This window comes from Anolis carolinensis, unplaced genomic scaffold (genome assembly GCF_035594765.1).
Source record: "Anolis carolinensis isolate JA03-04 unplaced genomic scaffold, rAnoCar3.1.pri scaffold_15, whole genome shotgun sequence".
Taxonomy (NCBI): domain Eukaryota; kingdom Metazoa; phylum Chordata; class Lepidosauria; order Squamata; family Dactyloidae; genus Anolis; species Anolis carolinensis.
Window position 1 is genome coordinate 9,863,265 of NW_026943826.1, and position 23,234 is coordinate 9,886,498.

Here is a 23,234-nt window from a genome sequence, read left to right on the forward strand (position 1 = left end):
CCAATGATTGATCAAGACCAAACTAAGAGTTTGGACCACGGATGATGGGACTTGCAGTACCTTCACTCACTTCCCGAGCTCACTGTGACCCCCACCAATGACTGATCAAGACCAAACTAAGAGTTTGGACCACGGATGATGGGACTTGCAGTACCTTCACTCACTTCCCGAGCTCACTGTGACCCCCACCAATGACTGATCAAGACCAAACTAAGAGTTTGGACCAAGGATGATGGGACTTGCAGTACCTTCACTCACTTCCCGAGCTCACTGTGACCCCCACCAATGATTGATCAAGACCAAACTAAGAGTTTGGACCAAGGATGATGGGACTTGCAGTACCTTCACTCACTTCCCGAGCTCACTGTGACCCCCACCAATGATTGATCAAGACCAAACTAAGAGTTTGGACCACGGATGATGGGACTTGCAGTACCTTCACTCACTTCCCGAGCTCACTGACCCCCACCAATGATTGATCAAGACCAAACTAAGAGTTTGGACCAAGGATGATGGGACTTGCAGTACCTTCACTCACTTCCCGAGCTCACTGTGACCCCCACCAATGATTGATCAAGACCAAACTAAGAGTTTGGACCACGGATGATGGGACTTGCAGTACCTTCACTCACTTCCCGAGCTCACTGTGACCCCCACCAATGATTGATCAAGACCAAACTTGGCATACATAACCCCCATGACCCACTCTACACCCTGGTGCAGTTTCAAAGAGTTTGGACCATGGATTATGGGACTTGCAGTATCTTCACTTACTTCCTCGGAGCACTGACATTGAATCTAGACTACACTTGGAACACAGGCAAACAAAGCCTTTCTTAACTGACTCAGGCACCGCCGGATCCCCAAGCTAGTTGTTAATATATGAGAAAGCACTCACGTCCATGGAGATCCCACTTTACTGTCTGCAATGGTACAGCATCATACATTCCCTAGCTAACTCTGGGAGAAGCAGACCCTAAATGAGTCCATGCAAAGGTAAAAATCAAAGAAGAGAAAGTTGCTGTTTACAGTTGTTGTTTACAGTTGTTTCGTGGCCTGTGCTTCTTACCAAGTAGTATCTCCAGAGCTGGTGACGATTTGATTATCGTCCACAAATCGGCAACATGACAAGTAGCCTGCGAAGCAAAGAAAATAAAATACAATTCAGGAATATTGATTGATAATCAAAGAGCCATGCGTTCCAATCCATTTCCATGGAGGAAGAGCACAACCAAAGCCCCCTCCCTCCCAGACAGACAGTTATCTGGGGTGTTGTGTTTTCTGGGCTGTATGGGTTGTCACAACCTCTGAGAATGCCTGCCATAGATGTGGACGAAACGACAGGAGAGAATGCTTCCGGAACATGGCTATACTCACTAACCCAGACCTCACAACCTCTGAGGATGCCTACCACAGATGTGGGCGAAACGACAGGAGAGAACTCTTCTGGAACATGGCTATACTCACTAACCCAGACCTCACAACCTCTGAGGATGCCTGCCATAGATGTGGGCGAAACGACAGGAGAGAATGCTTCCGGAACATGGCTATACTCACTAACCCAGACCTCACAACCTCTGAGGATGCCTGATATAGATGTGGGCAAACCGACAGGAGAGAATGCTTCCGGAACATGGCTATACTCACTAACCCAGACCTCACAACCTCTGAGGATGCCTGACATAGATGTGGGCAAACCGACAGGAGAGAATGCTTCCAGAACATGACTATACTCACTAACGCAGATCTCACAAACTCTGAGGATGCCTGCCATAGATGTGGGTGAAACGACAGGAGAGAATGCTTCCGGAACATGGCTATACTCACTAACCCAGACCTCACAACCTCTGAGGATGCCTGACATAGATGTGGGCAAACCGACAGGAGAGAATGCTTCCAGAACATGACTATACTCACTAACGCAGATCTCACAAACTCTGAGGATGCCTGCCATAGATGTGGGTGAAACGACAGGGGAGAATGCTTCTGGAACATGGCCAGACAGCCAAGAAAACATACAAAAACTCTGTGAGCCCAGGCATGAAAGCCTTCGGCAACACATTAAGCATAGAACTGTCTCCCAGTCTGAAAATGGATTCATCTGCTATCGTTTACATTGCCACGAACACCTTTGACTCTGCTTGGATTATAAATAGCTGCCCATTGCCGAGGAAGCTCAGCCCCCTTCTGAGCTGTGCGCGGGGAGGGCCTTTGAGAAGCCATGCGGCAGAGGCCAGCCAGCAAGACACAGAGACCCCCCAAGGCTCCCTCTCCAGCGCCGGGAAAGGTCTTTCCGGAGCCAAGCTGGCCACCGCCGGAGGAAGAGGCCTCTGCGCCCGAGATGAGGCTCTTTGACAGAAACAAAGAGAGCACAAGCCATCCAGGACTGTGGCGGGTGCAACCATTTACGTTATGACAGCTTCAGTCTATGCCTTCCTGCTTTTAATCAATTCAAGTTTCAGAAAAGGGAAAGGCTGTACCTGACTCAGCACATCATAATAATAATAATAATAATAATAATAATAATAATAATAATAATAATGATCCTTGCAGCCCAGGAGTAAGCCATCAGAACTGATGACCCAAATCAGCTGATGACCCAAAATGCAGACTGTGCAAGGGAACCGACAAAACCATTGATCACATCCTCAACTGCTGTAAGAAAACCGCACAGACAGACTACAAACAGAGGCACAACTATGTGGCCCAAATGATCCATTGGAATTTATGCCTCAAGTACCACCTCCCAGCAGTAAAGAACTGGTGGCATCACAAACCTGCAAAAGTATTGGAAAATGAGCACGCAAAGATACTGTGGGACTTCCGAATCCAGACTGACAAAGTTCTGGAACACAACACACCAGACATCACAGTTTTGGATCATGGATGTCGCCATCCCAGGTGACAGTTGCACTGACGAAAAACAACAGGAAAAACTCTGCCGCGCCAAAAGATCTCAGCCAGCATTTGGAAACAATAGACATTGACAAAATTACGACCTGCCAACTGCAAAAGGCCACCCGACTGGGATCTGCACGCATCATCCGAAAATACATCACACAGTCCTAGACACTTGGGAAGTGTTCGACTTGTGATTTTGTGATATGAAATCCAGCATGTCTATCTTGTTTGCTGTGTCATACAATAAAATAATAATAATAATAATAATAATAATAAAAATTATTTATACCCCGCCTCCATCTCCCCCGAAGGGGACTCGGGGCAGCTCACAGATAATACCAGATAAAAACAATAACAATATACAATACATCAATGAGCAAAAACATACACAAATTATAAAATGTAAACATTAACCTCTAGAAATAAAAAAACACACTTAATAAAAAATGGAATTAAAAACAGCAAGATTATGATAATAGACTAAATGAAGGGCACATTATAAAAACTTTAACCACGACGACCCTGCACAACTGGCTAGAAATGCTAAGACTTGTAGATCAACAAACCATAATAAATTGATGATACATGAGTAACCACCAGGAGGCAATGTAACTCAATTTCTATCTCATTGTGATATATGACATATAACAGCATTGGCCTTTTATGGGCACAGAAGTTGCCTCATCACAGTAATAATCCAGAAATTGCTCTGGTCGTTCTATACAAAAGCAAGATGGGAGACACTGGGGTTGGTGGAACCCAATCGTACTCACCTGTATGGCCAGCCAGTTCGCGGCTGACGCGCACATTGCCTTCGCGTGTTTTCAGGTTGTAAATGGAGCATATGTTGTCCAGGCCGCCACACGCCACGTAGTTTCCAGACGGGGCATAAGCGCATGTCATGACCCAGGAAGAGCGCAAGGGGATGGCATGGACCTAAACCAGAGGAGAATACACACATTATTCGCAGACAGGACACTCTTGAGCAGGGGTCCCCAAACTTTTAAAGCAAAGGGCCGGTCTACAATCCTTCAGACTGTTGAGGGGCCGGATTATCATTTGGAAAAAACAAAAACAAACAAATTCCAATGCACACTGCACATGTCTTATTTGTAGTGCAAAAACAACAACAACAACAACAACAAGAACAATGAAAGAACAATACAATATTTAAAAATAAAAACAATTTTAACTCAACATACATTTATCAGGATTTCAGTGGGAAGTGTGCTCCTGCTTCTGGCCAATGAGATAGTCAAGTTAATTAGGATTGTTGTGGTTGTTGTTGTTGTGTGCCTTCAAGTCATTTCAGACTTTGGGCGAGCTTAAGTCTAAAATGTATTTATTTATTATTTATTTCTTTACTGCATTTATTTACTACACTTGTATCACAGCCTTCTCACCCCAAAGGGGATTCAGAGTGGCTTACAAATTATATGTACATACAATATATTATACTAGCTGTGCCCGGCCACGCGTTGCTGTGGCAAAGTGGTGGTGGTATTAGTTAAAAATTGTTGTGTAATTTTTATTTGACGTTATTTGTATTTTTTTAATTAATTTTATTGTAAGTTATCTTTTTATTTATTATATTTTATTATTTTCTTGTATTATTTTTAGTTATTTTCTGTTATTATAGTATTTTATTGTATTAATTTTTTAGTGTTTTTAATTATTTTTTAGTGTTTTTTATTATTTTTTATTGGGTTGCTAGGAGACCAAGTTGGAGGAGCTTAGCCTTCTAACTGGCAGCAATTGGATAAAAGCCATTATTCCTCTCTCTCTAATTAGGACTTTATTTTTCTTTTCTTTTTGTTGTATCAACCTGGAGCCGTGGATGATGGGTTGTGTCGTCAAATTTCAAGGTTGGGGGGCCTGTAGTTTTTTTGTTTTGTGGGTCGCCGTGATGCCATCACTCTTTTATATATAGAGATTATTAGCATAGCACAATAATAATAATAATAATAATAACTTTATTTTTATACCCCGCCTCTATCTCCCCGGAGGAGACTCAGGGCGGCTTACATGGGGCCAAGCCCGAATAAAAACAGTAGCAGTATAAAACACAGCAATAGACAACAACTTGCACAATAAAAAATAAAAAAAATTAAACATTAGCCAATAAAAACAAGAACTAATAAAAACATGGATTAAAACTGAGAGATTGTAAAAGTAGACTGGGTAAGGTGCACCATATAAATATTGTAAACACAAGGTGACTGATAAAGTGCTGCAAATTCTGGAAGTGCAAATTGGGATGGGAATAGACCCTACTGTGTCTATATCGAGTTGACAAAGGTAAAAGGTGCAAACCGGTACAAGAATGGTCACAGATACAGATTGCTTCTGGATGAGCAATCTTTATCTAAAGGCTTGAGTAAAGAGCCAGGTTTTCAAGCTCTTTCTGAATGCTACCAGGGTGGGGGCTTGCCTGAATTCCCTGGGGAGCGAGTTCCAGAGCCGGGAAGGGGGCCACCACGGAGAAGGCTCTCTCTCTCGTCCCCACCAACCGTGCTTGTGACGGAGGTGGGAGCGAGAGGAGGGCCTCCCCCGACGAACGAAGAGATCGTGCAGGTTCGTAGGGGGAGAGGCGATCCCTAAGGTAGGAGGGTCCCAAACCGTTCAGGGCTTTGTAGGTGATCACTTGCACCTTGAATTGGGTGAACGGCGGCCAGTGGAGCTCCTTAAGCAGGAGGGTTGACCGCTCCCTATAATTTGCTCCAGTTAGAAGCAAGGCTGCCGAACGTTGAACTAGTTGGAGTTTCCGGGCCGTCTTCAAGGGCAGCCCCACGTATTAGCATTATGTATTACTGTATTGAACTATATCACTATACTGTAATATTATTAGTAATATTATATGTAATATAGAATATATAATTAATATTATTATATGATATTATTATTAGTGTTATATTGTATTACATTATAATATTATTATCAATATTATATGTATATACAATATATTATATTATTAACATAGCACAATATTAGCATTATATATTACTATATTGAACTATACCACTATACTGTAATATTATTAGTAATATTATATGTAATATAGAATATATAATTAATATTATTATATGATATTATTATTAGTGTTATATTGTATTACATTATAATATTATTATCAATATTATATGTATATACAATATATTATATTAACATAGCACAATATTAGCATTATATATTACTATATTGAACTATACCACTATACTGTAATATTATTAGTAATATTATATGTAATATATAATATATAATTAATATTATTATATGGTATTATGATTAGTATTACATTGTATTACATTATAATATTATTATCAATATTATATGTACATACAATATATTATATTATTAGCATAGCACAATATTAGCATTATATATTACTATATTGAATTATACCACTATATTGTAATATTATTAGTAATATTATATGTAATATATAATATATAATTAATATTATTATATGGTATTATGATTAGTATTACATTGTATTACATTATAATATTATTATCAATATTATATGTACATACAATATATTATATTATTAGCATAGCACAATATTAGCATTATATATTACTATATTGAATTATACCACTATATTGTAATATTATTAGTAATATTATATGTAATATATAATATATAATTAATATTATTATATAGTATTATGATTAGTATTACATTGTATTACATTATAATATTATTATCAATATTATATGTATATACAATATATTATATTATAAAACTGAGGGCGGGGGCCAGGTAAATGACCTCGGAGGGCCGCATCCGGCCCCCGGGCCTTAGTTTGGGGACCCCTGCTCTTGAGTGTAAGGGACACAAGTCAAACTTAATAGGATGCACCCAAATATTATCTTGTGCAAATCCAAAGTCCAAGCAAACAAAGCAGGGACAACATATAGTTTATGAATCATAGAATCCTAGAGTTGGAAGAGACCCCAAGGGTCATCCAGTCTGACCCTCTATTGCCATAGGAAGACACAATCTGAGCTCTCCAGACAGATGGCCATCCCACCTCTGCTTAAACACCTCCAGAGAATAATAATAATAATAATAATAATAATAATCTGAAAATACATCACACAGTCCTAAATACTTGGGAAGTGTTCGACTTAGGATTTTGTGATACGAAATCCAGCATATCTATCTCGTTTGCTGTGTCATACAATAAAATAATAATAATAATAATAATAATCTGAAAATACATCACACAGTCCTAAATACTTGGGAAGTGTTCGACTTAGGATTTTGTGATACGAAATCCAGCATATCTATCTCGTTTGCTGTGTCATACAATAAAATAATAATAATAATAATAATCTGAAAATACATCACACAGTCCTAAATACTTGGGAAGTGTTCGACTTAGGATTTTGTGATACGAAATCCAGCATATCTATCTCGTTTGCTGTGTCATACAATAAAATAATAATAATAATAATAATAATAATAATAATAATAATAATCTGAAAATACATCACACAGTCCTAAATACTTGGGAAGTGTTCGACTTAGGATTTTGTGATACGAAATCCAGCATATCTATCTCGTTTGCTGTGTCATACAATAAAATAATAATAATAATCTGAAAATACATCACACAGTCCTAAATACTTGGGAAGTGTTCGACTTATGATTTTGTGATACGAAATCCAGCATATCTATCTCATTTGCTGTTTCATACAACGTCGTTGTGTCAATAATAATAATAATAAGTTGTGGAAAAGAAAAAGGTTTGGATCATTGATGTCGCCATCCCAGGCGACAGTCACATTGACAAAAAACAACAGGAAAAACTCAGCCGCTATCAGGACCTCAAGATTGAACTGCAAAGACTTTGGCAGAAACCAGTGCAGGTGGTCCCGGTGGTGATCGGCATAAAAGATCTCAGCCGGCATTTGGAAACAATAGACATTGACAAAATTACGATCTGCCAACTGCAAAAGGCCACCCTGCTGGGATCTGCGCACATCATCCGAAAATACATCACACAGTCCTAGACACTTGGGAAGTGTTCGACTTGTGATTTTGTGATACGAAATTCAGCATGTCTATCTTGTTTGCTGTGACATAATAAAATAATAATAATAAGTTTATTTTTATATCCTGCCCCATCTCCCCGAAGGGACTTGGGGCAGCTCACATGGGGCCACGCCCAACAACGTACAAAAAAATACAACAGCCCGGGGCTGTGGCGCAGACGGGAGAGCAATGAGTCACTGACCAGGAGGTCATAAGTTCGAGGCCCGCTCAAAGCTATGTTTGTTTGTCTTTGTCCTGTGTTAAAAAGGCATTGAATGTTTGCCTAATATGTGTAATGTGATCCGCCCTGAGTCCCCTTCGGGGTGAGAAGGGCGGAATATAAATGATGTAAATAAATAAATAAATAAATATAAAATACACAATATAAACTACATAACAATCACAGTAGATCAATAACACAGCTTCAACAGAGTAAAAAGCATGGCCATTAAAAGAGGCGACTTGGTGGAGACTATGGCAGTATATTCTACCAGCTCTTGCTGTCAGGAACTTCTTCCTAGTTCATGAACTAACCTGGACACAGTATATTATTTGAGAACACAGAAATGCTGGACCACTCTCACAACTACATTCCATGTCAGATGACACAAAGAAGTCATTGAAATCCACAAGCATGTGGACAATGTCAACAGAAGGAGGAAACCATGAAAATGAACACAATCTGGCTACCAATATTTTTAAAAAACTATAAATCAGGACAGTAAATAAAGAACAGCACTCAGAAAACAAGGGAATTCCAGACAGGAAACAATCAGGGCCAGCTAATCACCTCCCAACCACGGATTCAACCAAGCAGTAAGCAGCCAGGCCTTGAAGTTGAAAGGCTATTCAATGCTAGTCAGGGTGGTCAATTGCAACATTCACACTTTCCTCAAACAGATAAGAGGTATTACTCTCACCCTGGACATTATTAAACAGATAGTAATAATAATAATAATAGTAAGTGTTCGACTTGTGATTCTGTGATACGAAATCCAGCATATCTATCTTGTTTGCTGTGTCATAATAATAATAATAATAATAATAATAATAATAATAATAATAATAATAGCTTTATTTTTGTACCCCGCCCCCATCTCCTGGAAGGGACTCGGGGCGGCTCACAAAGGGCAAGGCCCAACAACACAGTTAAAATGTAATTACATGAAAATGCAATTCACAATGTAAACAGAATAAAACAACAACATTATAACAACAATAAAAAGCATCTCATATATATCTCATATAAATAAATCCCACTTGCCTAGTTTCCAACAGACCTCACAACCTCTGAGGACGCCGGCCATGGTTGTGGGCAAAACACACAACCTATATATACCCATACATACATATACATACATATACACACACACATCTGTCTATCTATCTACCTTTATGAACAAAAGCCAAACCTAAAAAATGCAGCATTTGAAATGCTCCTTCATAAAGTTTTTTTTTCCTACTTTTATTTCTCCTCTTGTAACCAAGAGAATTGTTCTCACCTTATTTGTGGTGTAGCTGTCCCAAATGATCAACTTGCCATCCTGTGATGCACTGACAAGAAGCCTGGATGGGTGGGATGGGAAGGAAAGAAAAAGAGAGAAAATGATAAAGTATGTATCAGCCATTGCTTTCAATTTGGAGGTTGCTTGCATATATATATATATATATATCATTCCAATACCTTGTACAGCCAATCTGATATGCAAAGTACTTTACTGCCTTTAGGGCTGAGCTTTATCACAGCAGGTTAAACCACCAGCGGCAGTAAATCTTGTCAATCAAAAGGTTGACAGTTCAAAGCCCGGGTCAGGGTGAGCACCTGGCCTTTAATAATAATTGGGAAGTGTTCGACTTGTGATTTTGTGATACGAAATCCAGCATATCTATCTTGTTTGCTGTGTCATACAATAAAATAATAAAAATATAAATTATATTATATTAATATATCTCTCTATATATAATATATAATATATAATATATAATATATTATTATTATTATTATTATTATTATTATTATTTTCTTATAACCTGCCTTCATCTCCCCGAAGGGACTCGGGGCGGCTCACATAATAATAATAATAATAATAACAACAACAACAACAACAACAACAATGTGAGGATTCTCAAAGATCATGAATATCCTGGTTTTAAATAAATAAACAGTTGCTAGTATGTGATTGTTAGCTGCCTTGAACCTCTTCGGGGAGAAAGGTGGGTATAAATAGTTAATAATAATAATAATAATAATAATAACAACTATGTGCGGATTCTCAAAGATCATGAATATCCTGGTTTTAAATAAATAAACAATTATGCTTAGTATGTGATTGTTAGCTGCCTTGAGTCTCTTCAGGGAGAAAGGTGGGTATAAATAGCTAATAATAATAATAATAACAACTATGTGAGGATTCTCAAAGATCATGAATACCCTGGTTTTAAATAAATAAACAATTGCTTAGTATCTGATTGTTAGCTGCCTTGAGTCTCTTCGGGGAGAAAGGAGGGTATAAATAGTTAATAATAATAATAATAATAATAATAATAATAATAATAATAATAATAATAATAACAACTATGTGAGGATTCTCAAAGATCATGAATACCCTGGTTTTAAATAAATAATTGCTTAGTATGTGATTGTTAGCTGCCTTGAGTCTCTTCAGGGAGAAAGGTGGGTATAAATAATTAATAATAATAATAATAATAATAATAATAATAATAACAACTATGTGAGGATTCTCAAAGATCATGAATACCCTGGTTTTAAATAAATAATTGCTTAGTATCTGATTGTTAGCTGCCTTGAGTCTTTTCGGGGAGAAAGGTGGGTATAAATAGTTAATAATAATAATAATAATAATAATAATAATAATAATAATAATAATAATAATAACAACTATGTGAGGATTCTCAAAGATCATGAATACCCTGGTTTTAAATAAATAATTGCTTAGTATCTGATTGTTAGCTGCCTTGAGTCTCTTCGGGGAGAAAGGTGGGTATAAATAGTTAATAATAATAATAATAATAATAATAATAATAATAATAATAACAACTATGTGAGGATTCTCAAAGATCATGAATATCCTGGTTTTAAACAAACAAACAATTGCTTAGTATGTGATTGTTAGCTGCCTTGAGTCTCTTTGGGGAGAAAGGTGGGTATAAATAGTTAATAATAATAATAATAATAATAATAATAATAACAACAACAACAACAACAACAATGCAAGAAGAAACAAAGATTTGCAAGTATAAACAATGGGACTATGTGACGCTTCTCAAAGATCATGAATATCCTCGTTTTTCTCAAGCTGGGGTTGATTGGACCACTTTAGGGAGTGCAAAAGCTTTCTACAACATAATAATAATAATAATAATAATAATAATAATAATAATAATAATAATAATGGGATCTGCACGCATCATCCGAAAATACATCACACAGTCCTAGACACTTGGGAAGTGTTCGACTTGTGATTTTGTGATACGAAATCCAGTATATCTATCTTGTTTGCTGTGTCATAATAAAATAATAATAATAATAATAATAATAATAATAATAATAATAATAAATCACACAGTCCTAAATGCTTGGGAAGTGTTCGACTTGTGATTTTGTGATACAAATCCAGCATATCTATCTTGTTTGCTGTGTCAGACTATGTCGTTGTGTCAATAATAATAATAGTAATAATAACAACAACAACAACAACAACAACTCTACTAATTTATTTTTGTATCCTGCCCCATCTCCCCGAAGGGACTCGGGGAGGCTCGGATTGGGACCAAGCCCAACAACATACAATAAAATACCGCGGTATAAAATACACAATATAAAATACAACAATCTAAAATACATAAAAATCACAACAAATTAATATATCAACTCTACAACATGGCCTCACAAAGCCTTTTTATGACCACAAAGTCGGTACCATTGGAAAAGGAAAAGCATCAGGGATTCAGAAGTGATCTTTAAGAACAAGCGCATGCCTCTTCTATCTTTAGAGTTCTCCAGAATTCCTCCAAAACCACAACAGTATTTTTCCCGATAGGAGAAATGAGCAACATTGAGAACAGGTTTGGATTCTGCTGTCAGAAGTAAACACTCCTTTTTGCTTACGTTGCTCAAGTGCTTTAGTATTAAGAGTGGAGCGCTGGGATGATGAAACTTCCGATGAACTAATTCTCAACTGTGTTTTTTACATTCGCATAAATCCGCCAAGTCAAGTTCTGCCATTTCAAAACCAGGCCTTTGGCTCACAAAGTTAGCCAAATGACAGAGGTGGCCGCATGATCCGGACACACAGAGCCACAAATGTGTGCTATCTTCAAAGGGAGCTCCAAATATAGGTCAGGGATCTATTTGAGCAGACCTTGCAATGTTGCCGCAAAAGGGGAAAGAATCATTTGCTGATTCGCACATTACAGCCTCCATCGTCTCAGAAAAATGTCATTTCCCCATTTTTCTCCTTTCATTACTTTCTTTCTACTTCCTTTTATAACATTCTTATAACTCTTCACCCAACCCTTTCGCCATCTATCCCACTCCCAGAACTGTATAAATATACATCAAACAGGTGACTTTAATACCATCCCATACAACATCTGAAGATGTGGATAACTCATGCTAAAATAAAATAACAATTAACCTTTAATAATAATAACAACAACAACAACAACAACAACAACAACAACGGGACTCGGGATGGCTAACCTGAGGTGCTGCCAAATTCCCGTCTTCTCCCTCAGCTTCCCTTTCTCTTAAGCAGTTACAATAGAGACATTTCTTAAACCTCGATGCCGCAACCACACTCACCTGGAATCAGTCCCCCAGTGCATTGCGTAAATTTTAGCCAAGTGTCCTCTCAGTGTTCTTCTAGTGCGCATCTGAATACGACCAACGGGATCGATGTTGGCGGTGATCTAAATGGGAAGTTGATGGTATATATCGGTTTGTAAGGACGTCTTCGGGCAGCAGAACTCATAATTAAACTAGTCTTCTTCACAACAAACAAAATTAATACACATTGTCATGGTCATAGAAGCCTAGAGTTGGAAGAAACCCTAAGGGCCATCCAAGGTGGGCAGGGCCAGAAATGGGAGGCCAGGACTGGGATGCGCGGAGTTACGAGCTCTGAAATAGGGCTGAGCTTCTATCCCTGTCCTGCGGCGCCTGCCAGGACACAAGGGGCGGAGCTAGAGGAAGGGGCGGGGCCTGAACCTCTATACCCCGCCCCCGTGTCCTAACAAGCACCTCAGGGGAGGTATACAGAGGTTCTTGGGAAGTGGCCCCGCCCACCCCTAGCCCTACCCTTTAGTCCTAAAAGACCTCTCAGGAGAAATATAGAGGCTCAGCCCTGTCTCAGGCTCTTGGAAGGAGGCCCCGCCCCCTTCCCTAGCTCCGCCCTCTGTATCCCAACAAGCGCCTCAGGAGAGGTATAGATGCTCAGCCCTGTCTCGCGCTCTTGGGAAAAGGCCCCGCCCCTGCCTCAGCCCCACCCTTTAGTCCCAAAAGGCCTCTCAGGAGAAATATAGAGGCTCAGCCCTGTCTCAGGCTCTTGGAAGGAGGCCCCGCCCCCTTCCCTAGCTCCGCCCTCTGTGTCCCAACAAGCGCCTCAGGAGAGGTATAGATGCTCAGCCCTGTCTCGCACTCTTGGGAAAAGGCCCCGCCCCCACCTCAGCCCCACCCTTTAGTCCAAAAAGGCCTCTCAGGAGAAATGTAGAGGCTCAGCCCTGTCTCAGGCTCTTGGAAGGAGGCCCCGCCCCCTTCCCTAGCTCCGCCCTCTGTGTCCCAACAAGCGCCTCAGGAGAGGTATAGATGCTCAGCCCTGTCTCGCGCTCTTGGGAAAAGGCCCCGCCCCCACCTCAGCCCCACCCTTTAGTCCAAAAAGGCCTCTCAGGAGAAATATAGAGGCTCAGCCCTGTCTCAGGCTCTTGGAAGGAGGCCTCGCCCCCTTCCCTAGCTCCGCCCTCTGTGTCCCAACAAGAGCCTCAGGAGAGGTATAGAGGCTCAGCCCTGTCTCAGACTCTTGGGAAGAAGCCACACCCACTCCTCTAGCTCTGCCCCCTGTTTCCTAACAGGCGCCTCAGGAGAGGCCCCGCCCCTTCCCTGGCCCCGCCCCCAAATGCACCTGTGGCCATCACCACCCCCCTGGATCACTGCAGCGCCCACCAGGGAGCGGTAGTGCCCACTTTGGGAATCACTGCTTTACAGAGTCCCAAAGGCTCTCTCTATGGAGCACACTTTGAGAACCGCAGCCTTAAATCATTGTTTTCCTTGCTTTTTTTTTCTCCAGCTTGAGTCGCTTCTGGAGTGAGAGAATTGGCCGTCTGCAAGGACGTTGCCCAGGAGACACTGCCCGGATGTTTTGATGTTTTTATCATCCTTGTGGGAGGCTTCTCTCATGTCCCCGCATGGAACTGGAGCTGATAGAGGGAGCTCATCCGTGCTCCCCCCGGATGGGATTCGAACCTGGCAGCTTTCAGGTCAGCAACCCAACCTTCAAGTCACGAGGCTTTAGTCCACAACACCACCAGGGGCTCCGTCTTCCTTGCTAAGCAAGTGAAAACGGCCACAAATCTATCCATAGCTTTAAAAACAAACTTACCTGGGCCAAGGTAGCATCGGCACATGCTTTCCTAGCATCCTGAGAAAAGAAGAAAGGAAGAGACGTTATGTCAAGGAGGCACAATAGGCTCAGGAAGTATCTTAACAACAAGCTACTACAGTAGAGTCTCATTATCCAACACTCGCTTATCCAAGGTTCTGGATTATCCAAGCCATTTTTGTAGTCAATGTTTTTAATATATCGTGATATTTTGGTGCTAAATTCGTAAATACAGTAATTACAACATATCATTACTGCATATTAAACTACTTTTTCTGCCAAATTTGTTGTATAACATGTTTTGGTGCTTAATTTGTAAAATCATAACCTAATTTGATGTTTAATAGGCTTTTCCTTAATCCCTCATTATCCAAGATACTCACTTATCCTAGCTTCTGCCAGCCCGTTTAGCTTGGATAAGTGAAACTCTACTGTGTGTGTGTGTATATATATATATAAGTTGGATAAGTGAGACTCTAATATATATATATATATATATATATATATATATATATATTAAAAAGTTGGATAAGTGAGACTCTAATATACATATATATATATATATAAAAGTTGATTAAGTGAGACTCTAATATATATATACACACACACATATACATAGTGCAAAATATATATTGCAATACCAACTGGGGAATTACAAACACATTAAAACTGTTACTGCTGTACATATAATTTTGTAATTGTTACTATTACTATTATTGTTACATTTTAAATTATATTTATTCATTTATTTATTTATTTGCAGCATAAATCACCCTGAAGGGGACTCAGGGCGGATCACATTACACATATAGTTAAACATGCAATGCCTTTTAACATAGAACAAAGACAAGACAAACATAGGCTCCGAGCGGGCCTCGAACTCATGACCTCCTGGTCAGAGTGATTCATTGCAGCTGGTTGCAGCTGGCTTGCTCTCCAGCCTGCGCCACAGCCCGGGCCCATATAGTGATATTTTAGATCAAGGCAGCCGCTTTGATTGGTTTACTATACTGATGGCTTGTAAAGATGACTTACAATCCCAAATGTGTTAAAAGAGACAGATAAGGAGAACGGGTGGGTAGGAGAAGAACAGTTTATCCAGGAATCCAATACCGGTGGAAGCAAACCCTGGTTTATCTGAGATGCATATGCAATGCTTTTGACACGAAATAAATCTGAGATACATACTCTGATTTGGTTTTTCAGCTGCTCCGCCTCCTGGCGTAGCTGGTCAAGTTCACTCATTCTCTCAGGCTAGAGGTGTTCTTCTGCAACACCCTCCAGATGCTCAAAAACCTGGGGAGGAGGAATAAGACGGGTTTAGGATCGAAACAGCAGGCTTGGATTGTTGTCCTACGGGTGTCAATCAGAAGTAATCCCCAGCAAGCCACAAAAAGATTGCATTGTAATGTTTAAGGCGTATATTCTGCTCTAAAGACACATAGATCCAAGACAGTCCCAACTTTGCAGTAAATAAAATGTAATTTTATAACCTGTATACATTATGTAACGGCACGCTTCCCATATTTCTTAGAGGGGAAGAAAGCACTGAACTCTCAGCTTGAAACAGAGGGCTTTGAAAAATAAAAACCAAAGTCACCAAGAAGACAATTTCTGTGTCAAACACAATATACATGGCTATAACACGGGCCAACACACATTTTGGGTGCATACAATGGCATTGTTTCCCCCATCAACTCTAGTTTTTGCGATATAAACTATATTTATTTATTTTGTAATCTATATATATAAAAGAGTGATGGCATCACGGCGACCCATAAAACGACAAAACTACAGGCCCCCCAACCTCGAAATTTGACAACACAACCCATCATCCACGCCTCTAAGTTGATACAAGAAAAAGAAAAGAAAAATAAAGTCCTAATTTGAGAGAGAGGAATAATTGCTTTTATCCAATTGCTGCCAGTTAGAAGGCTAAGCTCCTCCAACTTGGTCTCCTAGCAACCCAATAAAAAATAATAAAAAACACTAAAAATTAATACAATAAAATACTATAATAACAGAAAATAACTAAAAATAATACAAGAAAATAATAAAATATAATAAATAAAAATACAACTTACAATAAATTTAATAAAAAATTGCAAATAACGTCAAATAAAAATTACACAACAATTTTTAACCAATACCACCACCACTCTGCCACAGCAACGCGTGGCTGGGCACAGCTAGTACATTATGTAACGGCACACTTCCCATATTTGGTATAATTTTGTTTGGAGGGGAAGAAAGCACTGAAATCTCACCTTGAAACAGAGGGCTTTGAAAAATAAAAACCAAAGTCACCAAGAAGACAATTTCTGTGTCAAACACAATATACATGGCTATAACACGGGCCAACACACATTTTGGGTGCATACAATGGCATTGTTTCCCCCATCAACTCTAGTTTTTGCGATATAAACTATATTTATTTATTTATTTTGTAATCTATATATATAAAAGGGTGATGGCATCACGGCGACCCACAAAACAACAAAACTACAGGCCCCCCAACCTCGAAATTTGACAACACAACCCATCATCCGTGCCTCTAAGTTGATACAAGAAAAAGAAAAGAAAAATAAAGTCCTAATTTGAGAGAGAGGAATAATTGCTTTTCTCCAATTGCTGCCAGTTAGAAGGCTAAGCTCCTCCAACTTGGTCTCCTAGCAACCCAATAAAAAATAATAAAAAACACTAAAAATTAATACAATAAAATACTATAATAACAGAAAATAACTAAAAATAATACAAGAAAATAATAAAATATAATAAATAAAATATAACTTACAATAAAATTAATTAAAAATGCAAATAACGTCAAATAAAAATTATACAACAATTTTTAACCAATACCACCACCACTTTGCCACAGCAACGCGTGGCCGGGCACAGCTAGTAATATAATAATATACTACAATAATAATAGAATAATAATAGAATATTATATATATATATATATGTATGTATGTAATGTGCACAATTCCCATGGAGTAAACAACAAAACCACTGGACCAAATCACACCAAATTTGGCCACAAAAGACATTAGTCATCCAATCAATCTGCATGTGGCAGCAAAAATGGCTAGGCGTGTCAGTGCTGACACGCGTGTCATAGGTTGGCCATCACTGATATAGACTATATGCCATCAACCAGTTGCCATCTGCTCGCCCATAGACAACCATGAGAGCCATATCTAAGAAATGAGAGAGGTCTATCCAATGCCATTTTCTGAATCAAAGCCCCAAAGAACCCCAGGAACAGACCTAAAAACCAAGAAAAAATTATTTATTAATTAATTTGAATCAAAATGAATCAAATTAATTAGTTTGTCGGCATTTTGGCTAAAAAATTGTCCCTGATAATAATAAAAACGAAACGGCAGTCCTAACCAATATGATAAACCTTAACCTGTGGTCCAAGCAACACTATTTCGACACGAAACCAAGTCCAAATGGCCTTTATGTCATTGTTAAGTCTCCATGATCCCTTGGCTGAGCTTGGCGACTTATTCCAATCCCGTTAGAGCGATACCTATACGATGTTCTTTTCGAGGCTTTTCCTCTTAGAAGACCCTATCCTGGAAGATGACCAATTGACGGGCCCCATTTGTATAACTATTATTATTATTATTATTAGTATTATTATTATTAACATTGAAGCTTGGTGGCCATCTGTCAGGGGTGCTTTGCTTGTGTTTTTGGTGCACAAAGGCAGAAGGGCTTTGGACTAAATGGCCCAAGGGGTCTCTTCCAACCCCCTTTATTATTATTATTATTATTATTATTATTATTATTAATATTGAAGCTTGGTGGCCATCTGACCAACATAACAAACTTTAAGTACTGATCGGGGGAAAAGAATATATTTCCTATGTGCGTATTACGGATATCTATTAGTGTATACAAACTATGTGCCTATGTATTCGTTTATACAAGCTAATACAATGAATGGATTACGCTATACAGATTAAAAACGAATAACAGGATCAACCAGATAAAACCACCTACTGCAGAAATGCCTTTATGAACAAAAATAGTCTGCCAGCAGCTTGACAAACAGGGAGCCGGCCTACTCTCTTTTGACAGAGTTGGAGAGCAGCTATCACTCATCTACCGTCAATCTTGGTTTCTGATTTTGGCAAATCTTAAGATCTGAAAACGTGGGCAAATTCCTATGGGAGAAAGCTGCCTCCCAAAACTATGATCTCAATATGCAGAAAGCTTTATATAAGGGCCAAAGCAAGCATTGCGAATGGTACGGGAAAGCAGCACGGTTGCAAGTCAAGATGTCGAAATGAGGAAAGCACACAATCTTTAACGGCTCAATTGTCTGTCCATATGATTGTGGGATAAAGATTTTCAAACATTTCCTAGAATCCTAGAGTTGAAAAAGTCCAACTCCATTCTGTAAGATAAAAAAGTAGGTCTCACTATGAGAAGGCTTCGTGTGAGAAGCTCCAGTGTGAAGGCTGCTGTGTGTAAAAGCTACTGTGTGAAGTTTCTGTGTAAGTTTGTTGTGAGAGGAGGCTCTGTGAGAGCGAAGCTGTTTATCTGTGTGAGAAAAAAGCCCAGTGTGGAAGGAAGTATAAAGAACTTTCGTTGTATTATGGAAGCCTTCTTTTTGTAAATAGTTCAACCATATTATTTTCCTATAAAAGAATAGATAAGGCTGCTGTGTGTAAAAGCTATTGTGTGAAGTTCTTGTATAAGTTCATTATGAGAGGAGGTTCTGTGAGAGCGAAGCTGTTTATCTGCATGACAAAGAAGCCCAATGTGGAAGCAAAGAAGGAAGTATAAAGAACTTTCGTTGTGTTATGGAAGCCTTGTTTTTGGAAATAGTTCAACCATATTATTTTCCTATAAAGGAAGAGATAAGCTCCGGTGTGAAGGCTGCTGTGTGTAACAGCTACTGTGTGAAGTTCCTGTGTAAGTTTGCTGTGAGAGGAGGCTCTGTGCGAGTGAAGCTGTTTATCTGCATGACAAAGAAGTCCAGTGTGGAAGCAAATAAAGAAGTACAAAGAACTTTCATTGTGTTATGGAAGTTTTTGTAAATGGTTCAACCACATTATTTTCCTATAAAGGAAGAGATAAGCTTCAGTGTGAAGGCTGCTGTATGTAACGGCTACTGCGTGAAGTTCTTGTGTAAGTTTGCTGTGAGAGGAGGCTCTGTGAAGGAAGTATAAAGAACTTCCGTTGTGTTATGGAAGCCTTGTTTTTGGAAATAGTTCAACCATATTATTTTCCTATAAAGGAAGAGATAAGCTTCAGTGTGAAGTCTGCTGTGTGTAACAGCTACCGTGTGAAGCTCCTGTGTAAGTTTGTTGTGAGAGGAGGCTCTGTGAGAATGAAGCTGTTTATCTGCCTGAGAAAGAAGCCCAGTGTGGAAGCAAAGAAGGAAGTTATGAAGAACTTTCATTGTGTTATAGAAGCCTTGTTTTTGTAAATAGTTCAACCATATTATTTTCCTATAAAGGAAGAGATAAGCTTCAGTGTGAAGGCTGCTGTGTGTAACAGCTACCGTGTGAAGCTCCTGTGTAAGTTTGCTGTGAGAGGAGGCTCTGTGAAGGAAGTATAAAGAACTTTAGTTGTGTTATGGAAGCTTTGTTTTTGGAAATAGTTCAACCATATCATTTTCCTATAAAGGAAGAGATAAGCTTCAGTGTGAAGGCTGCTGTGTGTAAAAGCTACTGTGTGAAGTTCCTGTGTAACTTTGTTGTGAGAGGAGGCTCTGTGAGAGCGAAGCTGTTTATCTGTATGACAAAGAAACCCAGCGTTGAAGGAACTTCACACAGTAGCTGTTACACACAGCAGCCTTCACACCAGAGCTTATATCTTCTTTTATGGGAAAATAATATGGTTGAACTATTTACAAAAACAAGGCTTCCATACCTTCCGCTCCCACATCACTGCCCTGCCAAACATATGGTTCTTGTATGTATACTTCCCATAACTACAACAACAGATCCTACTTGTAGATTTTATACTAAAGGATGCCTGAAGCACTCTTCAGTCATATAGGAAATGGGCGAAGGGGAGAGATTATGTGTTATTATCATACCCAAAATCACATTAAAAGACAACCGGTTTCCTGGGTAACATACTGAGAAAGGCTCTTCGGTGTAAGGTCACCTGAAGAGAAAGCCTGCTAATCTGCTAATTTAAATCCTATTACAGAAAGTGATAAACGGATAACAGACTTTCACATGTCGGACAACCTGCTCTGCAAAGAAGACATTCTCGGCTTCACTTTCGGACCAAATCCTGGTAAATCAAGATCAAGGATTTCACAGGCTCTCTTTCTAATCCTTTACTCAGTATCCTAAGACTCGTTTTATCTGGTGAAACTGTGACCTCCACCAACGATGGACCCGGACCAAACTTGGCACACAGAACCCCCATGCCCCACTCAAACTACTGTGAGAAGAGGCTCTGTGAGAGCGAAGCTGTTTATCTGCGTGAAAAAGAAGCCCCGCGTGGAAGCAAAGAAGGGAGTATAAAGAACTTTCATTGTGTTTTTGTAAATAGTTCAACCATATTATTTTCCTATAAACGAGGAGATAAGCTCCAGTGTGAAGGCTGCTGTGTGTAAACCTACTGTGTGAAGTTCCTGTGTAAGTTTATTGTGAGAGGAGGCTCTGTGAGAGTGAAGCTGTTTATCTGCATGACAAATCAGCCCAATGTGGAAGCAAAGAAGGAAGTATAACGAACTTTCATTGTGTTATGGAAGGCTTGTTTTTGTAAACAGTTCAACCATATTATCTATATATATAAAAGAGTGATGGCATCGCGGCGACCCACAAAACAACAAAACTACTGGCCCCCCAACCTCGGAATTTGACGACACAACTCATCATCCACGGCTCTAGGTTGATACGACAAAAAGAAAAGAAAAATAAAGTCCTAATTAGAGAGAGAGGAATAATTGCTTTTATCCAATTGCTGCCAGTTAGAAGGCTAAGCTCCTCCAACTTGGTCTCCTAGCAACCCAATAAAAAATAATAAAAAACACTAAAAAATAATTAAAAACACTAAAAAAATTAATACAATAAAATACAATAACAAAAAATAACTAAAAATTATACAAGAAAATAATAAAATATAATAAATAAAAAGATAACTTACAATAAAATTAATTAAAAAATACAAATAACGTCAAATAAAAATTACACAACAATTTTTAACCAATACCACCACCACTTTGCTACAGCAACGCGTGGCCAGGCACAGCTAGTTTTCCTATAAAGGAAGAGATAGGCTCCGGTGTGAAGGCTGCTGTGTGTAACAACTACTGTGTGAAGTTCCTGTATAAGTTTGTTGTGAAAGGAGGCTATGTGAGAGAGAAGCTGTTTATCTGTGTGGGAAAGAAGCCCCGCATGGAAGCAAAGAAGGAAGTATAAAGAACGTTCATTGTGTTATGGAAGCCTTGTTTTTGGAGGGGTTTGAGGGGACTGACTCACCATAGTGGGAGTTGTAGTTTACTCTACAACCAGAGAGCACACTGAACCCCACCCATGATGCCTCCAGAGCAAACTTGCCCAACATAACAAACTTGGAATTTCTCGGGATTAACCTGGCATGATGTCAGTCATAGTTAATCTACAATCTTATGCATTTTGTGCAATAAAAAATGAGTTTTCAAATAACCCGGGCACCACCAGTTACCCAAGTTAGTCTGCAATAAAAGTCAAAGGCATGCATCACTTCTGCATGCTTCTCTCCCTCTACATTGTTGATTTAACACACCCAAGCTTCTTGATTTAAGAAATAAATACTTCAAAGCAATATAGTTTAAGCAAGGAATGCATTCTTTCTTCAGGATGAAATACTCGCAAGCCTTTTACTACATGCAGCAACTCTATGAATCGAAGAGCAACACTAGCAACATTTTGGTGTATTATTATTATTTTCTTAATGCAATGAAGTAAATAAAGACCATGGCAAATTCTATCAACTTCTTATACATTGTTCCATATGTTTCAGAATCAAATGTTTATTTATTATTTATTTGATAAATAAATAAGGGGACTCAGAGAGGCTTACAAATTGAATTTACATGCAATATTATATTATTAGCATAGCACAATACTGGCAGTAAATTACCATATTGTACTATATCAATATATTGTAATATCATTAAAAATATTACATATAATATATAATTAATATTATTATATTGTATTATTAGTATTGTATTACAAAATAATATTATTAATATTATATGCATATACAATATATTATAATATTATATATTATTGTAAATTATAGTGTATGTATATATATATATTTATGCATGTGTGTGTGTGTATATATATATATATATACAGTAGAGTCTGTCTTATCCAACACTTGCTTATCCAACATTCTGGATTATCCAACGCATTTTTGTAGTCAATGTACTTAGCATTACTGTGTATTGAACTACTTTTTCTGTCAAATTTGTTGTATAACATGATGTTTTGATGCTTAATTTGTAAAATCATAACTTAATTTGATGTTTAATAGGCTTTTCCTTAATCCCTCCTTATTATCCGACCTATTTGCTTATCCAACGTTCTGCTGGCCCGTTTATGTTGGATAAGTGAGACTCTACTGTATATATACACACACACATATATATACATATATATATGTTTTGTATATATGTTTGGTGTATTATTATTCTTATTCTTA

General features: G+C 38.6%; 2 protein-coding genes across 5 annotated transcripts in view; both read right to left on the bottom strand.

Annotated features, from left to right (window-relative positions):
* gnb1 (G protein subunit beta 1) overlaps positions 1–23,234 on the bottom strand; it is a 63,545-nt gene that overhangs the window by 10,763 nt on the left and 29,548 nt on the right. For all 4 annotated transcript variants that reach the window (XM_062965703.1, XM_062965705.1, XM_062965707.1 and 1 more), the window contains exons 2-7: positions 15,747–15,854; positions 14,559–14,597; positions 12,767–12,873; positions 9,444–9,507; positions 3,675–3,837; positions 1,070–1,136 (exon numbers count right to left, since the gene is read on the bottom strand). In XM_062965703.1, coding sequence (XP_062821773.1) covers positions 1,070–1,136; positions 3,675–3,837; positions 9,444–9,507; positions 12,767–12,873; positions 14,559–14,597; positions 15,747–15,803 — 497 coding nt within the window. In that variant the 5' untranslated portion in view covers positions 15,804–15,854. The remainder of the gene's footprint in view (positions 1–1,069; positions 1,137–3,674; positions 3,838–9,443; positions 9,508–12,766; positions 12,874–14,558; positions 14,598–15,746; positions 15,855–23,234) is intronic.
* Positions 20,710–23,234, bottom strand: part of LOC134294528 (small proline-rich protein 3-like) — a 42,098-nt gene continuing 39,573 nt past the window's right edge. The window contains exon 2 of the mRNA XM_062965970.1: positions 20,710–20,729. Coding sequence (XP_062822040.1) covers positions 20,710–20,729 — 20 coding nt within the window. The remainder of the gene's footprint in view (positions 20,730–23,234) is intronic.